This window comes from Carettochelys insculpta, chromosome 6 (assembly GCF_033958435.1).
Source record: "Carettochelys insculpta isolate YL-2023 chromosome 6, ASM3395843v1, whole genome shotgun sequence".
NCBI classification, from domain to species: domain Eukaryota; kingdom Metazoa; phylum Chordata; order Testudines; family Carettochelyidae; genus Carettochelys; species Carettochelys insculpta.
The window spans coordinates 11,930,557-11,946,596 of NC_134142.1; the positions used below are offsets into that span (position 1 = coordinate 11,930,557).

General features: G+C 36.9%; 1 protein-coding gene across 2 annotated transcripts in view; it reads right to left on the reverse strand.

The window, feature by feature from the left end:
• Positions 1-1,571: 1,571 nt before the first annotated feature.
• Positions 1,572-16,040, reverse strand: part of EXOC5 (exocyst complex component 5) — a 37,704-nt gene continuing 23,235 nt past the window's right edge. For both annotated transcript variants that reach the window (XM_074996250.1, XM_074996251.1), the window contains exons 11-18: positions 15,589-15,798; positions 12,957-13,104; positions 10,666-10,774; positions 8,197-8,317; positions 7,720-7,806; positions 5,974-6,082; positions 5,124-5,339; positions 1,572-3,746 (exon numbers count right to left, since the gene is read on the reverse strand). In XM_074996250.1, coding sequence (XP_074852351.1) covers positions 3,558-3,746; positions 5,124-5,339; positions 5,974-6,082; positions 7,720-7,806; positions 8,197-8,317; positions 10,666-10,774; positions 12,957-13,104; positions 15,589-15,798 — 1,189 coding nt within the window. In that variant the 3' untranslated portion in view covers positions 1,572-3,557. The remainder of the gene's footprint in view (positions 3,747-5,123; positions 5,340-5,973; positions 6,083-7,719; positions 7,807-8,196; positions 8,318-10,665; positions 10,775-12,956; positions 13,105-15,588; positions 15,799-16,040) is intronic.

Below are 16,040 nucleotides of genomic sequence, written 5' to 3' on the forward strand. Positions count from 1 at the left end.
AGTTAGGAACAAAGCCCACTGGTTGAAGCAGGGCACAATTCCAAAGTAGAACAGCAGAAGTCCTAACCTCTCAATCACACTGTAAGATGCACCTCATTGCTACTGCATTTTCCACAGAAGCAGAATGGAAACAGACTGCATTAAACCTAATATAGTATGGAGACAGCACATCCACCCACAGGGACACCAATTAGAAGCAGACAATGTAGGACTGCCTGTGGCACCTCACTGCATTTTTAAATTATATGAAACACTTACATAAAACCACGGTAGGTGATTTATAAGCACTTAGAGACAGGTTGAAAAAACAAGTTCTTATCAATTGCTTGAGATCAACAGCAAACTGACATTCTGCATGTTAGTAGCTCGATTCAAAGAGTAACGCACTATTCTATCAACCAATGATAGCCTTGAAAGAGAAAAACTTAGCTCCTGGAAATTTTTTTCAATCCAATTAAACTGGTGTGTTTCCCACTCCTTACAGAAAGCAGAAGAGCCCATGTTCGTAGAGATATCTACCCTTCAGAGTAGATTCACACTCAGAATGTAGAACCCTCTTCCTGTTCATGAAAAATGACTGAGAAATCCATGATTGGCTAAAACACTTTACTTGGAAGCATTCTCTAGAACTTAATTTAATGTAAGGATGGGACCTTGTACAGAAAATTCTGATCATAATCCTGACTGTTCTCCCACACTGTTGATATGGCAAGGTTAAATCATATTTTAGAATTCTAGCATTCCCTTTCAGGTGCTGGGCTTCTTTACTCACACACAGCTTGTTCTGTAGATCCTTTTTGCTCATGTCATATTCATGGTCTTTCTAGCTAACCTCTTTTTCTAACCATCTAGAGCTTCCTTTTCTCCATCCTCACGCACCATCACCTCCTCCAGTTCCTCATTTTAATTTTTTTCTTTTATATTTGTTGAGTTATATTGTTGTGAAGAGCCTGCTTTTTCTGCCCTCTGCACTTATGGAAATACAATACTAAGTCATGTTAATAAATTATAGGACTTGTAAAAAAAACAGCTTATTTTCCAACCTATAATAAATTTACTGCAAAACCATTTTAACCAATTGGAGACAGCATAATTACACACACATGCACATACCTCCTCTTAAACATTCATTTGGCTGCCAGCCTGTTAAATGCCAACGTTCTAAGAGTGCACATTAGAAAGGTAGTACTTTTAACTCATTACATAAACATAAAAAGGCATATTGTACTTTTGCTAGTATTTCTATTATATTCAAAAACTACTAGAAATATTTTCCTAAATTATATGCTATAAAGGCTATAAAATTCAAAACGTATAAAAATTATACCTCCCCCAATCCAACTCAAAATTTATTTTTAAAGTCAAATTCATGGTAATAGTCTCTTATATGAAAGGTTTGTTATGTTCTTTATTTTGCTGTTAAAATGTGGGAAGGGAAGGCCCATGCTATGGATAAATCTGATAGTAAATTTACTTTTACTGACTTTTTAATAAAAGGGATTTATACAACTGCAAATAAAGATAAGAATATGGAAATGAAATGAAATAGAATGAAAAAAGGCATGTAGAGGGAATATTTTTATTGAGTGTTTACATGTCTGAGCAGTCACCTATTGTTACCTCGCCCTTTTTTTTTTTTTTTTTTTTTTAAATGGACAGAGAATATTGCACTAAACTTATTCATGAAAAATACCACAGGTAAACAATATAGTGAGTACATTTTACATAATTTTAATATATGATCAAAACAAGAAATTTACAACATAAGACATTTTGAACGACGTCCAATTTCCACTCTTAAAATGATGCTTAGTGGTTTTGTCTACTGTTCTGACTTGTTCACCAATTGACATTTTTGTACAAAATTTTATATTGGTTAGTAAAACCACTGTCCTAAAACCGTTGGCTTTAAGTTACAGAAGTAAGAGAGTGCTATATTTGAATTCACATCAGAGCTTTTTAAAAATGGCAATAGAACAAGCATATGCCTCCTCCAGCATCCAGAACTCTTTGTGATTCTGCCATGGCCAAGGAACAGAGCTGAACAAAGCTGCCACAGTTCCTAGAATGCTTTGGAGGAAAACCTGGCACACTGTATTCTTGTTGACCAAAATACTCTACTCAGTATAAAATAAAGGAAAAAGGAATATTGGACTGAGCCTGGGAAGTTTTAAAAGAATTGGCAGAGGATAGCTGTAATTGAGAGACAAGGTAGATTTAAGGAACAAAACTTACTCTGAAGAAGGGACAGAAGGTTCTGCAGAAAATATGCTAAACCTGGAAAGCAGAAATAAGACAGAACTCTACACATGATCCACACAGTGATGAGTGGAACTGAGAACACTGAAACAATGCAGTGCATAGCTCAATTTTCCACAAGAGCTCTCCTGCTGTAAAATGTGTCTGCTTACTACAGAATCTTCAACTCTTGAGAAATATTACCCTAAACATTTCAACATTTCCATTACTTACGTTCAGCTACTATCCACACCTCAATCCACCTCAGAGGAACCTTGAGTAAGGTCCTATTGTTTAAATGCACATACAATAATATTTATCCCCAGCATTAAAATTACATCTGGGGAAGAGAAGTTTCTGCCCTTTTAACAAGTTCACGTTGCTCAGGTATTGAAGACAGTCTACCTTTAGGACAGGAAATTTCAGCTTTGGATTTTGACTAGATTCAATGCAAGTTTTCCCATATACAGATGAATGTGCAGGCTCTAACTCATCCCTTCACTTCTGTTACAATCTGAGTTTATGTACAGAATAAAAACAAATAACCTTCTATTATGTTAAATTGACAAGAAGCATTTTCACCTCGCAGTAATGAATCTAAAATAAGATGACTGCACTAATTTTAAATCTGTTCCTAAGTGAGAAGTGCCATTACCAGACAGATGACAAAGACTGCCACAAGTTTGTACAAAGCTGATACATTCCAGTGGGTTCCAACAACAAAAAACCCTCCCCACTTTAGCTTTGCTTAAAGTCCTGTACAATGAATAAATTATATATTTCTTGGGATAGTGTTTCTGTTACTCTTACATTCTCAAAGAAATTCAGAGCTAATTAATTAAAGAAGGAAATTGTATTGAGTGGGAACATTTTGAAAGAAAGGACTTAGAAACACAAATCAACAAATAATTTGATTATGATTAGCTGCACTGAAGTTTAAGTCGTTGAAACTGATGAAGAACGTTCTTACACAGTTCTATGTTGTGTAATCCATTACCTACACTATGCTCAGCAGTTAAAGTCTAACAGATGGTATTACATAATTCAAGATTGAGGACAAAAATACTTTCAATTCATCACTTGCCTTTCTCCACCAACATTTCCAATGGAAAGTTAGTAGCAAGCAGTTTAAGGAATATGAATTAAGGAGTATATCTGCTCACCTTCTTCAAAAAAAGTCTGGTTTAAATATGGCTGCTGTTTTGTTCTGAACAGTCACTGCTCCACAAAAATTACAACTGTTGTTTAATAAGAAATTATTCCCTGTGCTTTTTAACACCCACAGCCTGGCAATGGTAAACGGCGTTTCATCTGTACTCTCAGCTGAAGTGACGAGCAAGGCGAGCAGATCTATAGTCAGCTCGTAGCTGAACAAAGGAGTGAAGGATGTTCTTGTCCAGATTAGCAAGTTGTTCTCCTGAGCAGACCTGTTTTAAGTTATCTGGTGCTACAACCAAAAGATTGCATAGTGCATGTAGGGTGTCAAAAAGCTGTAGTACCAGTGGAATCTGTATTCAGAGAAAGAGAGAACAGTAAAAATGCATGAAGAGCCAGTCTCACAATGAAATTGCTGCAAAGTTCATCTACAATACCAGTGCTACTTTCCATACAGGAGATTAATTTGTGTCTTCTGTAAAGAACAGATGAAAGCACTTTCAAAAGCCAGATTTATTTTCAAGAGAGTATATGAGTTTAGGTACTTTGTGTTAGAATAAAATGTGCGATGTGACCTTGAGAGGATGCTTACATTTTTTTCAAAAAACAACCAAAAAAAATCATGGACTCACCAACATTAGTTACACTATTTATGATTAAGTTGGTATCTTATAATACTGTACACAAGTACAGTAAACTCTTTCATATCTGGCACGCCAGAGACTGGGAGGGTGCCAGATAGTCATATATTCTGGAAAATATAGGAGGTGTATATATAGCAATGCATAACATTAAAGAAAAACAAGATTAGATATTAACAAAAACAAATGCAGAGTACTTTCTTTACCAGCGGTACTACTGTACTCTGTAAACTAAGACTGTATTTGCTATATTTATTTGTATTTACTTTCACTATACTAAAGGAAAACAGAACTAAAATTTACTTATGGTTAAAATGCCAGTTATTTGAGCATTCTGGATGATGGAATGCCAGATATGACAGTTTACCGTAAATTCAATTATGTCTTTAAAGAAGTTGTTAACCACTTATTTCTCATTTTTGGTGCAGTTCAGTTTTATCTTTGTTACGCACTATGAAAAAGTAGCTAACACAAATGGTTTCTCTTGTACACCAAAATGACATGGACTTGATTTATTAAAATTTCAAAACTGCTATGAACCTAATATTCATTAAGGATAAGTGCTTCTGCTATGTGAAGAAGCTTGGTTTGGAAATTATAAAAACGTTTTCATAATTCTTTAAAAATGTATAACAATGAATGATGAGCAGTTAGCTGGGAGCTTCTGTTCTGTCTCGTAACACAAGACAGGTTTTCAGCTAAATTAAATATGGTAAATTCAAATACAGGAAGAGTTAATACTTTCGTACAATATTTAAGTAAACTGTGCCATTCATTGTCACAGCTAGTGGAGAACAAAAAATTAGTAAAATTGAAAAAGGTATAGCATAGGATAAAAAGAACGTCTAGAGTTATAATAGTTGACGGTACCAAATTTTGGAAGAGACTAATCCTCATGTTTGTGGCCATAAATCTCTAAGTAAAAGGGATTAGCAGGATATCCAATATGCAGGACAGATCATATTACACCTAGCTAATGAAGGGTTTTTTCTTGCACCTATTTCTGAAGCTTCTGGGGCTGGCCATGGTTGAAGACAGAATACTAGATTAGATGAACTAGAGGATTTATACACACATAAGCACGCTAACCTTAAAGTCTTTGGCGCACTTCCGGTATTCAGCCACATCACAAATTGCCAACATGCCTCCCATGCAACTGTAGGAGTATTGCTGTAGATGTTCATAAATAAGTCGATGAAAACGAACCCCAAGCTCCATCAGAACTGTGTCCACATTCTTACCATCCATAGAATTTCTAATCTTTTCCACTTGCTTTCTGACGTAGCCACATACTTTGACACAGGCCTATAAAAAAGTAAAAGACTGCTTGCAGGTTAACTGATTAGACAGAAATTTTCCCTCAAAAGTTATTTGGAAAGCAACATCTCAGATTAATGAAGAGCGAAGCATAGAGCGCTGGCTCACATATAATGGTCTATGGATCACCAGCTGACTACTTGCTGCTGCTGTTCTTCATTTTCAGCAGAAAAACTGCATTGAAAGACATCCATAAATACATTAAATACTTCCCTAATATTACTTTTCTGGTTAAGCAATCATTACAGTTATCACAGGGAAGACCTGCAAATGAGAAGGCAGAGCCATGACAAATTCTGTATTAAATTATAGGCCATACTAATACAGGCTGTATTTTGGGACTTTGGGAAGTAAGGGGGAACTTGTGTTTATACAGAAACTTGTCCAGCCTCACTGGGGATTTTGGATGCTACTATTATAAACCAAAACTAATAATACAGTCATCAAGTTTAGGATCCACTTTGTGAAAAAGTCTCAGGATCCTTGTTATAGAATGAAAAAAGCCGAAATGTTAAGCAGATATACACATAATTGCATGTGCACAACCAAAATGCCAACTCTGCTCAAATTAAACTCCAAAATGATACTGTTTTTAATGCCAAATCTGTATTTGTTTACTCACATTAGTATACTGAATCAAAACACTGTTTTCATCTTCTGGTTTAAAATCAGTCTTCTTTTGCTCTGCGGCCAAGATGTGCTTCATCTGCCCAATCATACAATTCAGTGTTCTTTAAAGTTAAAATATATGATGTGTATTTTAAAAGGAAAGTTTTCACTTATTTTGGTTTTATTACTAGTTCTAAAGTGTTCCCACATAAAATGTAACAGTGACTAGTGCATAGAAAAGTAGAAATCCCCCATTACCTGTTACTTCTACATATTCACAAACATTAAATGAGTTTTACCACTAAATATAAAGAAATTTCACAATAAAATGAACTGCAAAAATTTTGTAAGGGGGGCCCTAAATCATTGGCTGCTGCGTCTCAGGCTCCTTCATCTTGTTAAAAATGTTGGAATATGTTACTATTTTTATGTGTGTGTGTTCACATTTATAAACCAATTGAAGTTTTTACATTCTACATACTTATTTGCATGCACATGCTAAAAGGGTTGTGTTTTTTAATATGAACCTAACTGAAATTTCCATCAGTTTGGATCACATTAGACAGGCTGGGGGTACTCTGCTCACTGCAACGATGAAAAGTGAAGCTCAACATAAAAAGTTTGCTCACCCCTGACCTAATGCTTTTGTTGGTCTAAGGGTATGCCTGCCTATACTTACAACACGTTCAACATGCTGTGATCGATTCTTCGGAATTTGATTTTGATGCATCTGTGAAAAGACGTGGCAAAATCTCTCTCTGGGGTCGTCCGTCAACCCTGGTATTCCACACTATTGTGTGGCGTAAGGGATGTCACTGCAAGCCCAAACTGCGCCAATCTACACAAGGGCAAAGTCGATCCTGATAACTTGATTTTAGCTATGCTAACAGCGTAGGTAGAACTGTGTATCTGGAATCGACTTTATTCCCTGGTGCGGACCAGGTCTAAGGGCATGTCTACACTGCAAAGTTATTTTGAAAGAACAGCTGTTATTTCGAAACAACTAATCTGGCATCTACCTGACGCATCCACTATTTCAAAATAAATCTGAAATAGCGATTCACTGATTTCAAAATTGGTAAACCTTGTTTCACAAGGAATAGCGCCTATTTGGTGCATTAAGACAGGGAATAGTGGCTATTTTGAAGTAAGCCATAGCGCATGCAATGACTATTTTCAAATAGGCTATGTGTTTAGATAATGTATTTTGAAATAGTAAGTGTTATTTTGAAATGCATTTTCATGTGTAGCAACGTTACATCGAAATAGTTATTCCAGAATAAGGCTGTGTGTACATAGGACTGCTTACTACAGACTAATGCTGCTACAGCACTGAAATATTCTGCACGTGAGCTTTTCCCTGGCAGCCCAAAATGGGAAGTATTTGGCGCAGGGGATGGGGGGGGAATGTTTGTTTCTTATAGTAGAAAATTGTGAATTATCTCATTCACGTAACACAAACATGGATGAAGAATTTTGCTCACTATTCCCAAGAGTATTAGTTTCAGACATTCAAAAAACAAACCAACCAACCAACCAAACCACGAACATGGAAAATTTCCAGCTTCCCAAAATTAGTTTTTTTCTTGACATAAGTTCAGTCTGATCTCTCTTTTTCTGTCTGAATTACAGAAGAAATAAATTCTGTGGTTCTAAATGATTACTTCCCAGCAGGAAAAACAAGTTACTGCAAAAATTATTTTCTGTTCAAAATGGTAAGTAGAGCAGTGATTGATGGAAAGTTTAAAATTTCACTTGCCTATCTATGCCAATGTCCAATTTCATCTCCATTTGTTCTATGATATCCTTTTTCTTCTGAAGACATTCCGATAACTTAGGAGAAGAGCTATAAAATATTCGGGGAAAAATAACATTTAAACATAATGCAAATCAAAGCCCTTTGCTTTGGTTACTAGTGAGAAAAGGAGCACTTTGAGATTTTAGCCCATCCTTTCCCAGAAAGGAACAGACAATCCTTTTACCTGTCCTTGTGTATGCCACCACATCAGCATCATAGACAAAAAGATTCATCTTCCAAACTTACTGATTAGATATCAGATTTAAAATAAAAACTGTACTTTCTATGACTTCCATCATCAGTAACTTTAATTATTCTTAAAGCAATTTCGTTTAATAAACTGTATTAATCGCAACACAAATGAATTCATAATTCCTAGCAAAAACAACCATATATATACACTCACAGAAGAAATGCAAAACAGAAGACTTGACGTACCTGATTAATGGCATGAGATGATCATTAAATTGCTTATCAAACAAGTGGAAAATCGTATTGGCCTGGTGAACAACATCCAGAAAATAAAGGTTTGCACTCTTAGAGTCAGTGGAAGGAATCCCTATGGTAGAAACATTTATTTACGACCATAAAACATATAGTGCATGTAATCAGTATCCTTCCTAAGGACTAGGGCAAAATTTTCAGAAGTACTGAAGAGAAAAATTAATGGGAGGTAGGCTCCTAAAAACTTGAGTCATTCCTAAAAATGAGAGTTAGGTATCTAAGAGGATGTCTACTCTATAAACCTTAGTCTGCCTACTTTAGGATGACTTAGACACAGCAGTTCATGTCTACAACTCTTTGCAACTTCTTTGGAGGATAGGTTCATAATTCAAAAGGATCTGGATAAACTGGAGAAATGGGCTGAGGTAAACAGGATGAGGTTTAATAAGGACAAATGCAAAGTGCTCCACTTAGGAAGGAACAATCAGTGTCACAAATACAGAATGGGAAAGGACTGCCTAGGAATGAGTACAGCAGAAAGGGATCTAGGGTTTATAGTGGACCACAAGTTAAATATGAGTCAACAGTGTGATGCTGTTGCGAAAAAGGCAAACATGATTGCAGGATGCATTAACAAGTGTGTTGTGAACAAGACACGAGAAGTCATTCTCCCGCTCTACTCTGTGCTGGTTAGGCCTCAGCTGGAGTATTGTGTCCAGTTCTGGGCACTGCAGTTCAGGAAGGATGTGGAGAAATTGGAGAGGGTCCAGAGGAGAGCAACAAGAACGATCAAAGGTCTAGAGAACATGACCTATGAAGGCAGGCTGAAAGAATTGGGCTTGTTTAGTTTGGAAAAGAGAAGATTGAGGGGGGACACGATAGTAGTTTTCAGGTATCTAAAAGGGTGTCATAAGGCAGAGGGAGGGAACTTGTTCTTCCTTGCCTCTGAGGATAGAACAAGAGGCAATGGACTGAAATTGCAGCAGGGGAGGTTCAGGTTGGACATTAGGAAAAAGTTCCTAACTGTCAGGGTGATCAAACACTGGAACAAATTGCCAGGGGAGGTGGTGGAATCTCCATCACTGGAGATATTTAAGAAGAGGTTAGATAGATGGCTTTCAGGGATGGTCTAGAAAGTGCTTAGTCCTGCCATGAGGGCAGGGGGCTGGACTCGATGGCCTCACGAGGTCCCTTCCAGTCCTACTCTTCTATGATTCTATGATACACTACCTTTCTTCTGTCAGTGGTACGCCTCCTTGCCAGGAGTGCATCTGACAACTGAAGGAAGGCATTGGGTGGGGTGGGGAGGGCAGGTAAGAGCCTGGATTCTCAATTCCACAGAGTTTCCCTTTGAAAGCCCGCCTGCCCTGCCAAGCTCTCATTTCCCTGCTGCTGGAACTCTCCCTGAGCAGGAAGCACATGGGTGCAAGGAGGAGCAGGAAGCCTGGGTAGCAGCTGGGTATAAGAAGCCTTGGAGCAGCCAGGTTGCTTGCCGGAGCCCTTCCATCGCCATGACTTTGTCAACTACAGGGCTTCAGCATGGAGCCAAGAAACTGACAAGAATGACAGCCAAGAGTCCACATAAGTACACTGTAACTACACTGGCATAAATCCCACACCTCTCACAGAGGAAGAGTTATTATGTCAATGTAATAGGGAGCTCACCTGGAAAGTAAGGGTGTAGAGTGTTCACTTACATGATTAGGTCAAGGTAAACTGCCTTATGTTATCTTAATTCAGTAATGCAGACCAAAACTAAATCTCAGATTTTATTTTTTTCCCCACAATAACCTAAAAGCATATATAAATGTTCCTTGCATGTAGACAATACATAAGGTAACTTCAGTGGACCCACTAATATTAACAGGAATTCTGCTTGCCACTGCAAGTCAGCTGATTGTACTAAAGATTTATAAGTATGTAATCACATCTCCTTCATAAAAAGAGCTGAAAAGTAGAAAAAAATTCTTTTGATAATTTTGCCTAAAATATTTTAATATGTCTACATATGCCAGAAATGATTTTTAAAAGTCTTCACAATAAAGGAAGTCTTTACGTATAAGGAATGTGCCTCTGTACAATATAAACATGTACATACATATACTCAATATAAAACATACTATATAAAATCTTTTTCTCTTTCTATGGAAGTGAAAGAGATAGGAAGGGAATAATACTCTGCTTCTGCAAGAAATAAAGCCGCCAGGCATTTCTGAACAACTAATCATCTTTCAATCTACTGATTTCCCATATGTAAGATGTGCTTCAGAAGCTTATACTTGGACTTCCAAATATGAGATAAATGACTATCCTTAAACATACTAATTTGCATAGATCTCAAAGCCAAACTCTGAAAAGTAGAAAGTACTCAGTAGCACTGAATGTGTTGACCAATTAAATTAGCAACTTTACTGTGCTATTTTATATCATCACACATTTAAGAAAACTCAGAAGCATGCTTACCAGCAAGTCCAGTTTCCAAGGCATAATCAATGTGTTCAATACACAAGAACTCCACAAGCATAGAAAAAATTCTGAATGCATTCTTCGGCAAATCAGAAGGATCAGAGAGCTTTAAAAAGAACAAATATTTTGATACTTAGTGCTGAAATTAGTCATCTACCCTTGGACGTTTAAATGATTTAGGGTAAGATGTGAATTTAAAGCACACAGGATATTTCAGAATAACTCTATGCAGACACGCTTATTCCAGATTAATGGTGTGACCACATAGAGCTATTTATGAATAACTTAATATGCTGACAATCCTTTATACATGCTTTTTTAAAATAAACAGAAGCTTTTTAACTTAGAGCACCCCAGATGACTTAAATTTACAGAACACTTTCAAAATAACAAGACAGATCCTCAGACAGTGTGAATTGCTATCCTTCCATTAAAGTTAATGAAGTGCAAAAGTTACATTGGCTGAGACTCTGCCGCTATTAATTTATGTAATACAGAACTACACACTTTTGACACATTGAAATTTTCACATGCATGTTTCAGCAGGCAGTTTTGCTCATAACTTAAGGGGTGCATATTTGAATAACTGATACATAGTTACTATGGCTGTATTCAATGTCAGGAAAAACTGCACATCTAAATAGTCTTTTGCATGGTCAGTTACCAGAGCACAAACAATTCCAATAACAGCAGGATGTGACTACATTTTTACATGCATATAGTTTTAAAATTAGGTCTTAGATATTCATATAGCAAAACCTGATGGGCTGCCTTTTCTTTTTCTTAAAGAAACAAATAAAAAAATAAATATTTGAGCTTTTAGAACTTAAAGCGTCTCAAAGTTTTCTGAACAGCAACTGGACTTTAGGTCTTTGTAGTTTAGAATATCTGCAAAAGTAAGGCTATAAAATTTGCAGCACAGGTGGCCTAGACCACTGCCTTTGGAGTCAAATACATGCTTAGTTTAAGTGCTAAAAAAACATTCTAATTATCGAAAGCATTCCCCATGAAGTTACTGATTTGGAATATTCATTACGTTTAAAAGTTGTGTCTCCCTGATAAATTGTGCTTTAAAGTTTCTAGTTTCAGCTGTTTGTGTCACGTGCAACACTTATTCATGCATGCCGAAACACCTGAATTTATTTTGCTCTAATTTTACAAATAAATCAGACTTGAATAGAGATAAAACTTGAAATATTTCATCCCAAAATAAATTTGTTTGGGGAAAAAATAAGCACAACACAAAAAGAAGGTTAGAAAAGAACTTAGTACTGAATGACAACTACAGCAGTTTTTACCAATGATCACTATAATGATATAATGACTAACCTGTCTACGCATCATGCCATCACTTTGACGTTCTCAGTGCTAAATCAGCTATTACTTGAATATTAACCAGTGTTGTGTCAATTTATGCTATAACTATGGTTACACTAGATCCTCTCAATATCTAAAATATTAAAAGCTATTTAATACACTGAAATGGTTCAGCAAAATATCTGGAGTTATGTTTTATCAATTTTAAGGATAATTCTTACAAATAGATAATGTGTATTCAAAAAAATGGTTTTGGCTCCTCTTTAACTTAAAGTTTATAATTAAATCTAAGGGTTTTTACTAAACCTTTAAAGCACTACATACACACACCAAATGAGCCACAGAAAAACATGATTTAAATCAGTAGTAAAATTCAATTGTGTTCTAGGCATGAACATTTTAAAACAGCGAAGGTTAAAAGGCAAACAATACAACAGCAAAGATTATTCCCCTCAGCCACTCAATAGCAGCATTCAGTAAAAGAAAACTGATACATGCAACAGTTGAATGTCTTGGGGGAAGTTATTTTTTTATTTTATCTAAATTAATCTTATTTTTTCCACAGAGTTTAAAAAAGAAGTTACATTTGTACAACATATCAAAGTTCTTACACAAATCAATTCTGAGGACTGGTTTAGAAACAAAAAACAATGTAAAATGCTATTTTTATTCCAACTGGTTATAAATAGTGTTTTTAAAACAACTGGTCAAACATTTCCTGTAACTCAGTTCAGTTAAGAAGCAAGAAGTCTATAAGCAATGCCTTACACAGCACCACCATGACCCTGATTTTAAGAAGATAATTAATTTCATTTCATAAATACTCAAACCCCCTCACCTCCTCTTAGATTTCAACTAATGGTAAAACAATACGTGTTCCTTAAATTGAGGGTGTGAACAGTTGCTTCTTGTAGCTCAGTTTTATTTTTGTGTGGTACTCAACTGTTGGAAATTACAGAAAACAGACTTACTCTATGACATCTTTCAAAAGCTTGCTTCGTTTCTTGTAAAAGGTTCACCACCACTTCTTGGCAGAGGAAAGTTTCTCCATGAGTATCAATACTTGGACCCAATGGCAAGTTTGTACGTTGTCTTATTCTCTCTTTCAAATCTTGAATACTACAATACAACACACCAGAGGGAAATCTCAATGAGAGAAAATTTTAATGTTCAAGTTTAAAAATATCGTGGAAATATTTTTATAGTCAAAAAGGTGAACAGAAGCCTAAAACAGAAGTTAATAGATGCACATATGTATTTTGAACTAAAACTTAATTCCTAAAACAGCCTTGCAAAGTGGTCAACAAACTTTTCAGAACAGACAAAACCCTACTGACCTTACCAGACTTTTCAGCATGCATAACTTGCTCCTGCTGTCCCACAACCACATACTCTGTCATGCTCCTCTCACAACCTGGGGACCACATACTCCTCACTGCATGACACAAAGGGGTAGCTACATTAGTCTGTAGCTTCACAAACAACAAGCAGAGGACTATTGGGCTGCTTGTTATGCATGACAAGTAACTCTCAGAAAATTCAATGCTATATACTTAGACTGTGGGAGTTTAGTTCCCCACCAGAGACTCATTTCACACGCACCTCTAAGACACACAAAACTGCCATGAAACTACCTTCTCATACCAAGTTTTCTGTCTCTTACACACTCCCATTCACCTGACAATCATGTCACCCCCCACTCAGTCTCACATATCCAGTTTCACTTACACCCACACTGCCTAGCTTAGTCAGCACTTCAGCCACGTCAATTGATTTATTCTCTCCCCTGCAACATCTGGTCGCTTTCTGCCAAGTCATTATTTTTCTGTTACTTCCCTGCACACAAATCAGTTGTCTTCTGTGGCTCACCAACTCCATAACAACTGAATAGCAAGTCTTCAAAGATGCATCCGCCTCAGCAGCTCTCCTCCAGCTACATTCCAAGTGCTCTCCTGATACAGGCACCTCATCCCTCCTCTTAACTGCTCCATTTGCAGCACCACAATTTTCCAGTTCCCAAAGAGGACTACTGGGATAAGGTGGTTTGATTTGATCAGCAATATGTACAGCTATGTACATATAAAATCTGTATCCACAACCAAATTAACAATCTACAAATACAGCCCATGCATACAAAGACAATACCTGAAGATTTGCAGGGCTCTAGTAATAGGGATATGTTATTTGAGAACTGGGCTCAAGAGGACTGAAGGCATTATTGGTCACCACTGGGTGGCACTTTTTGGTCATACAGCCCAGTTCAAATATAAAATCCCCGCACACCGAGCCCTGAAGATCAGATGTGAGTTCAGGAAAGAACACAGACTGGTGGCGGCCACAGAGTCCATGGTTAACTTGGTTGTACCAAGTCAGTAATAGCCCTGTGGAGCTTTTAGACACCTGAAATAAGCCATACAACGTTGTCACAGACATTCAGTGCTACAGGTCCCTCACTGTTTAAGCGTTCAGTTGTGACTGAGGATCAGGAGTAGGAGTTCAGCTCTAGCCCTCTCTAATGCTGTATTCTTTGAAGAATTTTACAGAACTCTCTCTCGTCTCCTTCCTTTCTTATGTCTCAGCATGGGATTGCCAGCACTGGGCAAAAGAATACAGGGCTGAACAGCAGGATGAATCCAACTCCTGCTCCAGTCAGCAGGGATAAAAGGAGAGAACAGACATGATGCTGGGGAGGGGGAATTACAACTGCTGATGTTCAACCCCCTTCCTTCTATACACTTAAAAGACAGGGAGGCTGAAGGACCCAGCAAGGCCTACTGGAGCTCTCCTTCGGGCCAACAGTGTGTCTACAGCGGCTGCACTTGCCACATAGCAACTGAAGCATTAGGTACATTGTTTGATTTTGCTGCCATAAAGGCTAACTAAAAAGAAAACTAAGATAATGCAATTAGTCATACTCACCCACAAAAGCTTCTTATTTACGCCGGATGAGTGGGATTTTGCACAAGTGTCTTCAAACATACATATTAAAAACAAATGTAACTCCTTCATAAACAAAAGGAAAATATGCAACTGCTGACACACTTTCAGCGTGTTTAGAGTCTATACTTCAAAAGATCCCACAGAGTTTGTCCAATTTGACCGCTTTAGGCTCAAATGTAAGGCCTTCTTCATGGATGCATTTTGCAGAAAATTTCTGAAGCACCAGAAAAACTACTGTTTGTTTTTTTAGCAGTCAACTGTTGCACAAGTGGTTGTGTGAACCAATTTATTTCAGGGTGTGTCAATCTTTAGCCTTAGTACTGTTACATATTAAGCCCAAGAAAAGATATTACATGGAAGTATTTTACTTGGTGCAGAAATATCTGCTAGACACTACAGCTTACATTTCAAATTACTTGCTCAAGACATTTAATTTCACTGAACATGACTATAAAATGGATTTATCTAGCATTTCCTTTGTATCCAACGGAGCAAACCCCTTTCAGTATAAAATAATGTAATTTGACAACACAAGTAATACAGAAAATAAAAATGGTTTTAGAAGCCAGCTTTTTACATAGATGATCAATGTACGGTTTAAGTGATGTTCAATGTGTTTTTCCCCCTTTATTATATTTTTCCCCTCTTTAAAAAGAAACTCACCCTCCAGTGCCAATGGACCTCTTCTGGTGGTTTTTGGAATCATAATACCGTTGCAGAATCATAGAGCTCCTGCTTTTCAAATAACCAATTTCCACCTCAATGTAATTCTCCAAGTAGGAAATGAAAATGGATTTGATAAGCTTAGACAAGAAAGTCTGCTTATCAGTACCCAAGTTAAACTCCATCAATTTGCTTGAAAGATTAGTAGTTCTTTATGCAGAGGAAACAAAGGGAAAAAAATGTTGCATTTTGTGAATTACAGTATTACATGCTTGCAATGCACACAGCACAATGGGGTCCCAATCCTGATTGGGATACCTGAGCACTACCCAATTTAAATGACAAATAGCTTTGTATAATTTATGCACATAAGCTATGCTGTAAGAAAATGGCAGGCTGTGATTTTGTTGCGGAATCTGCATCTTTCAACACTTAAACACAACTGTTCCGCA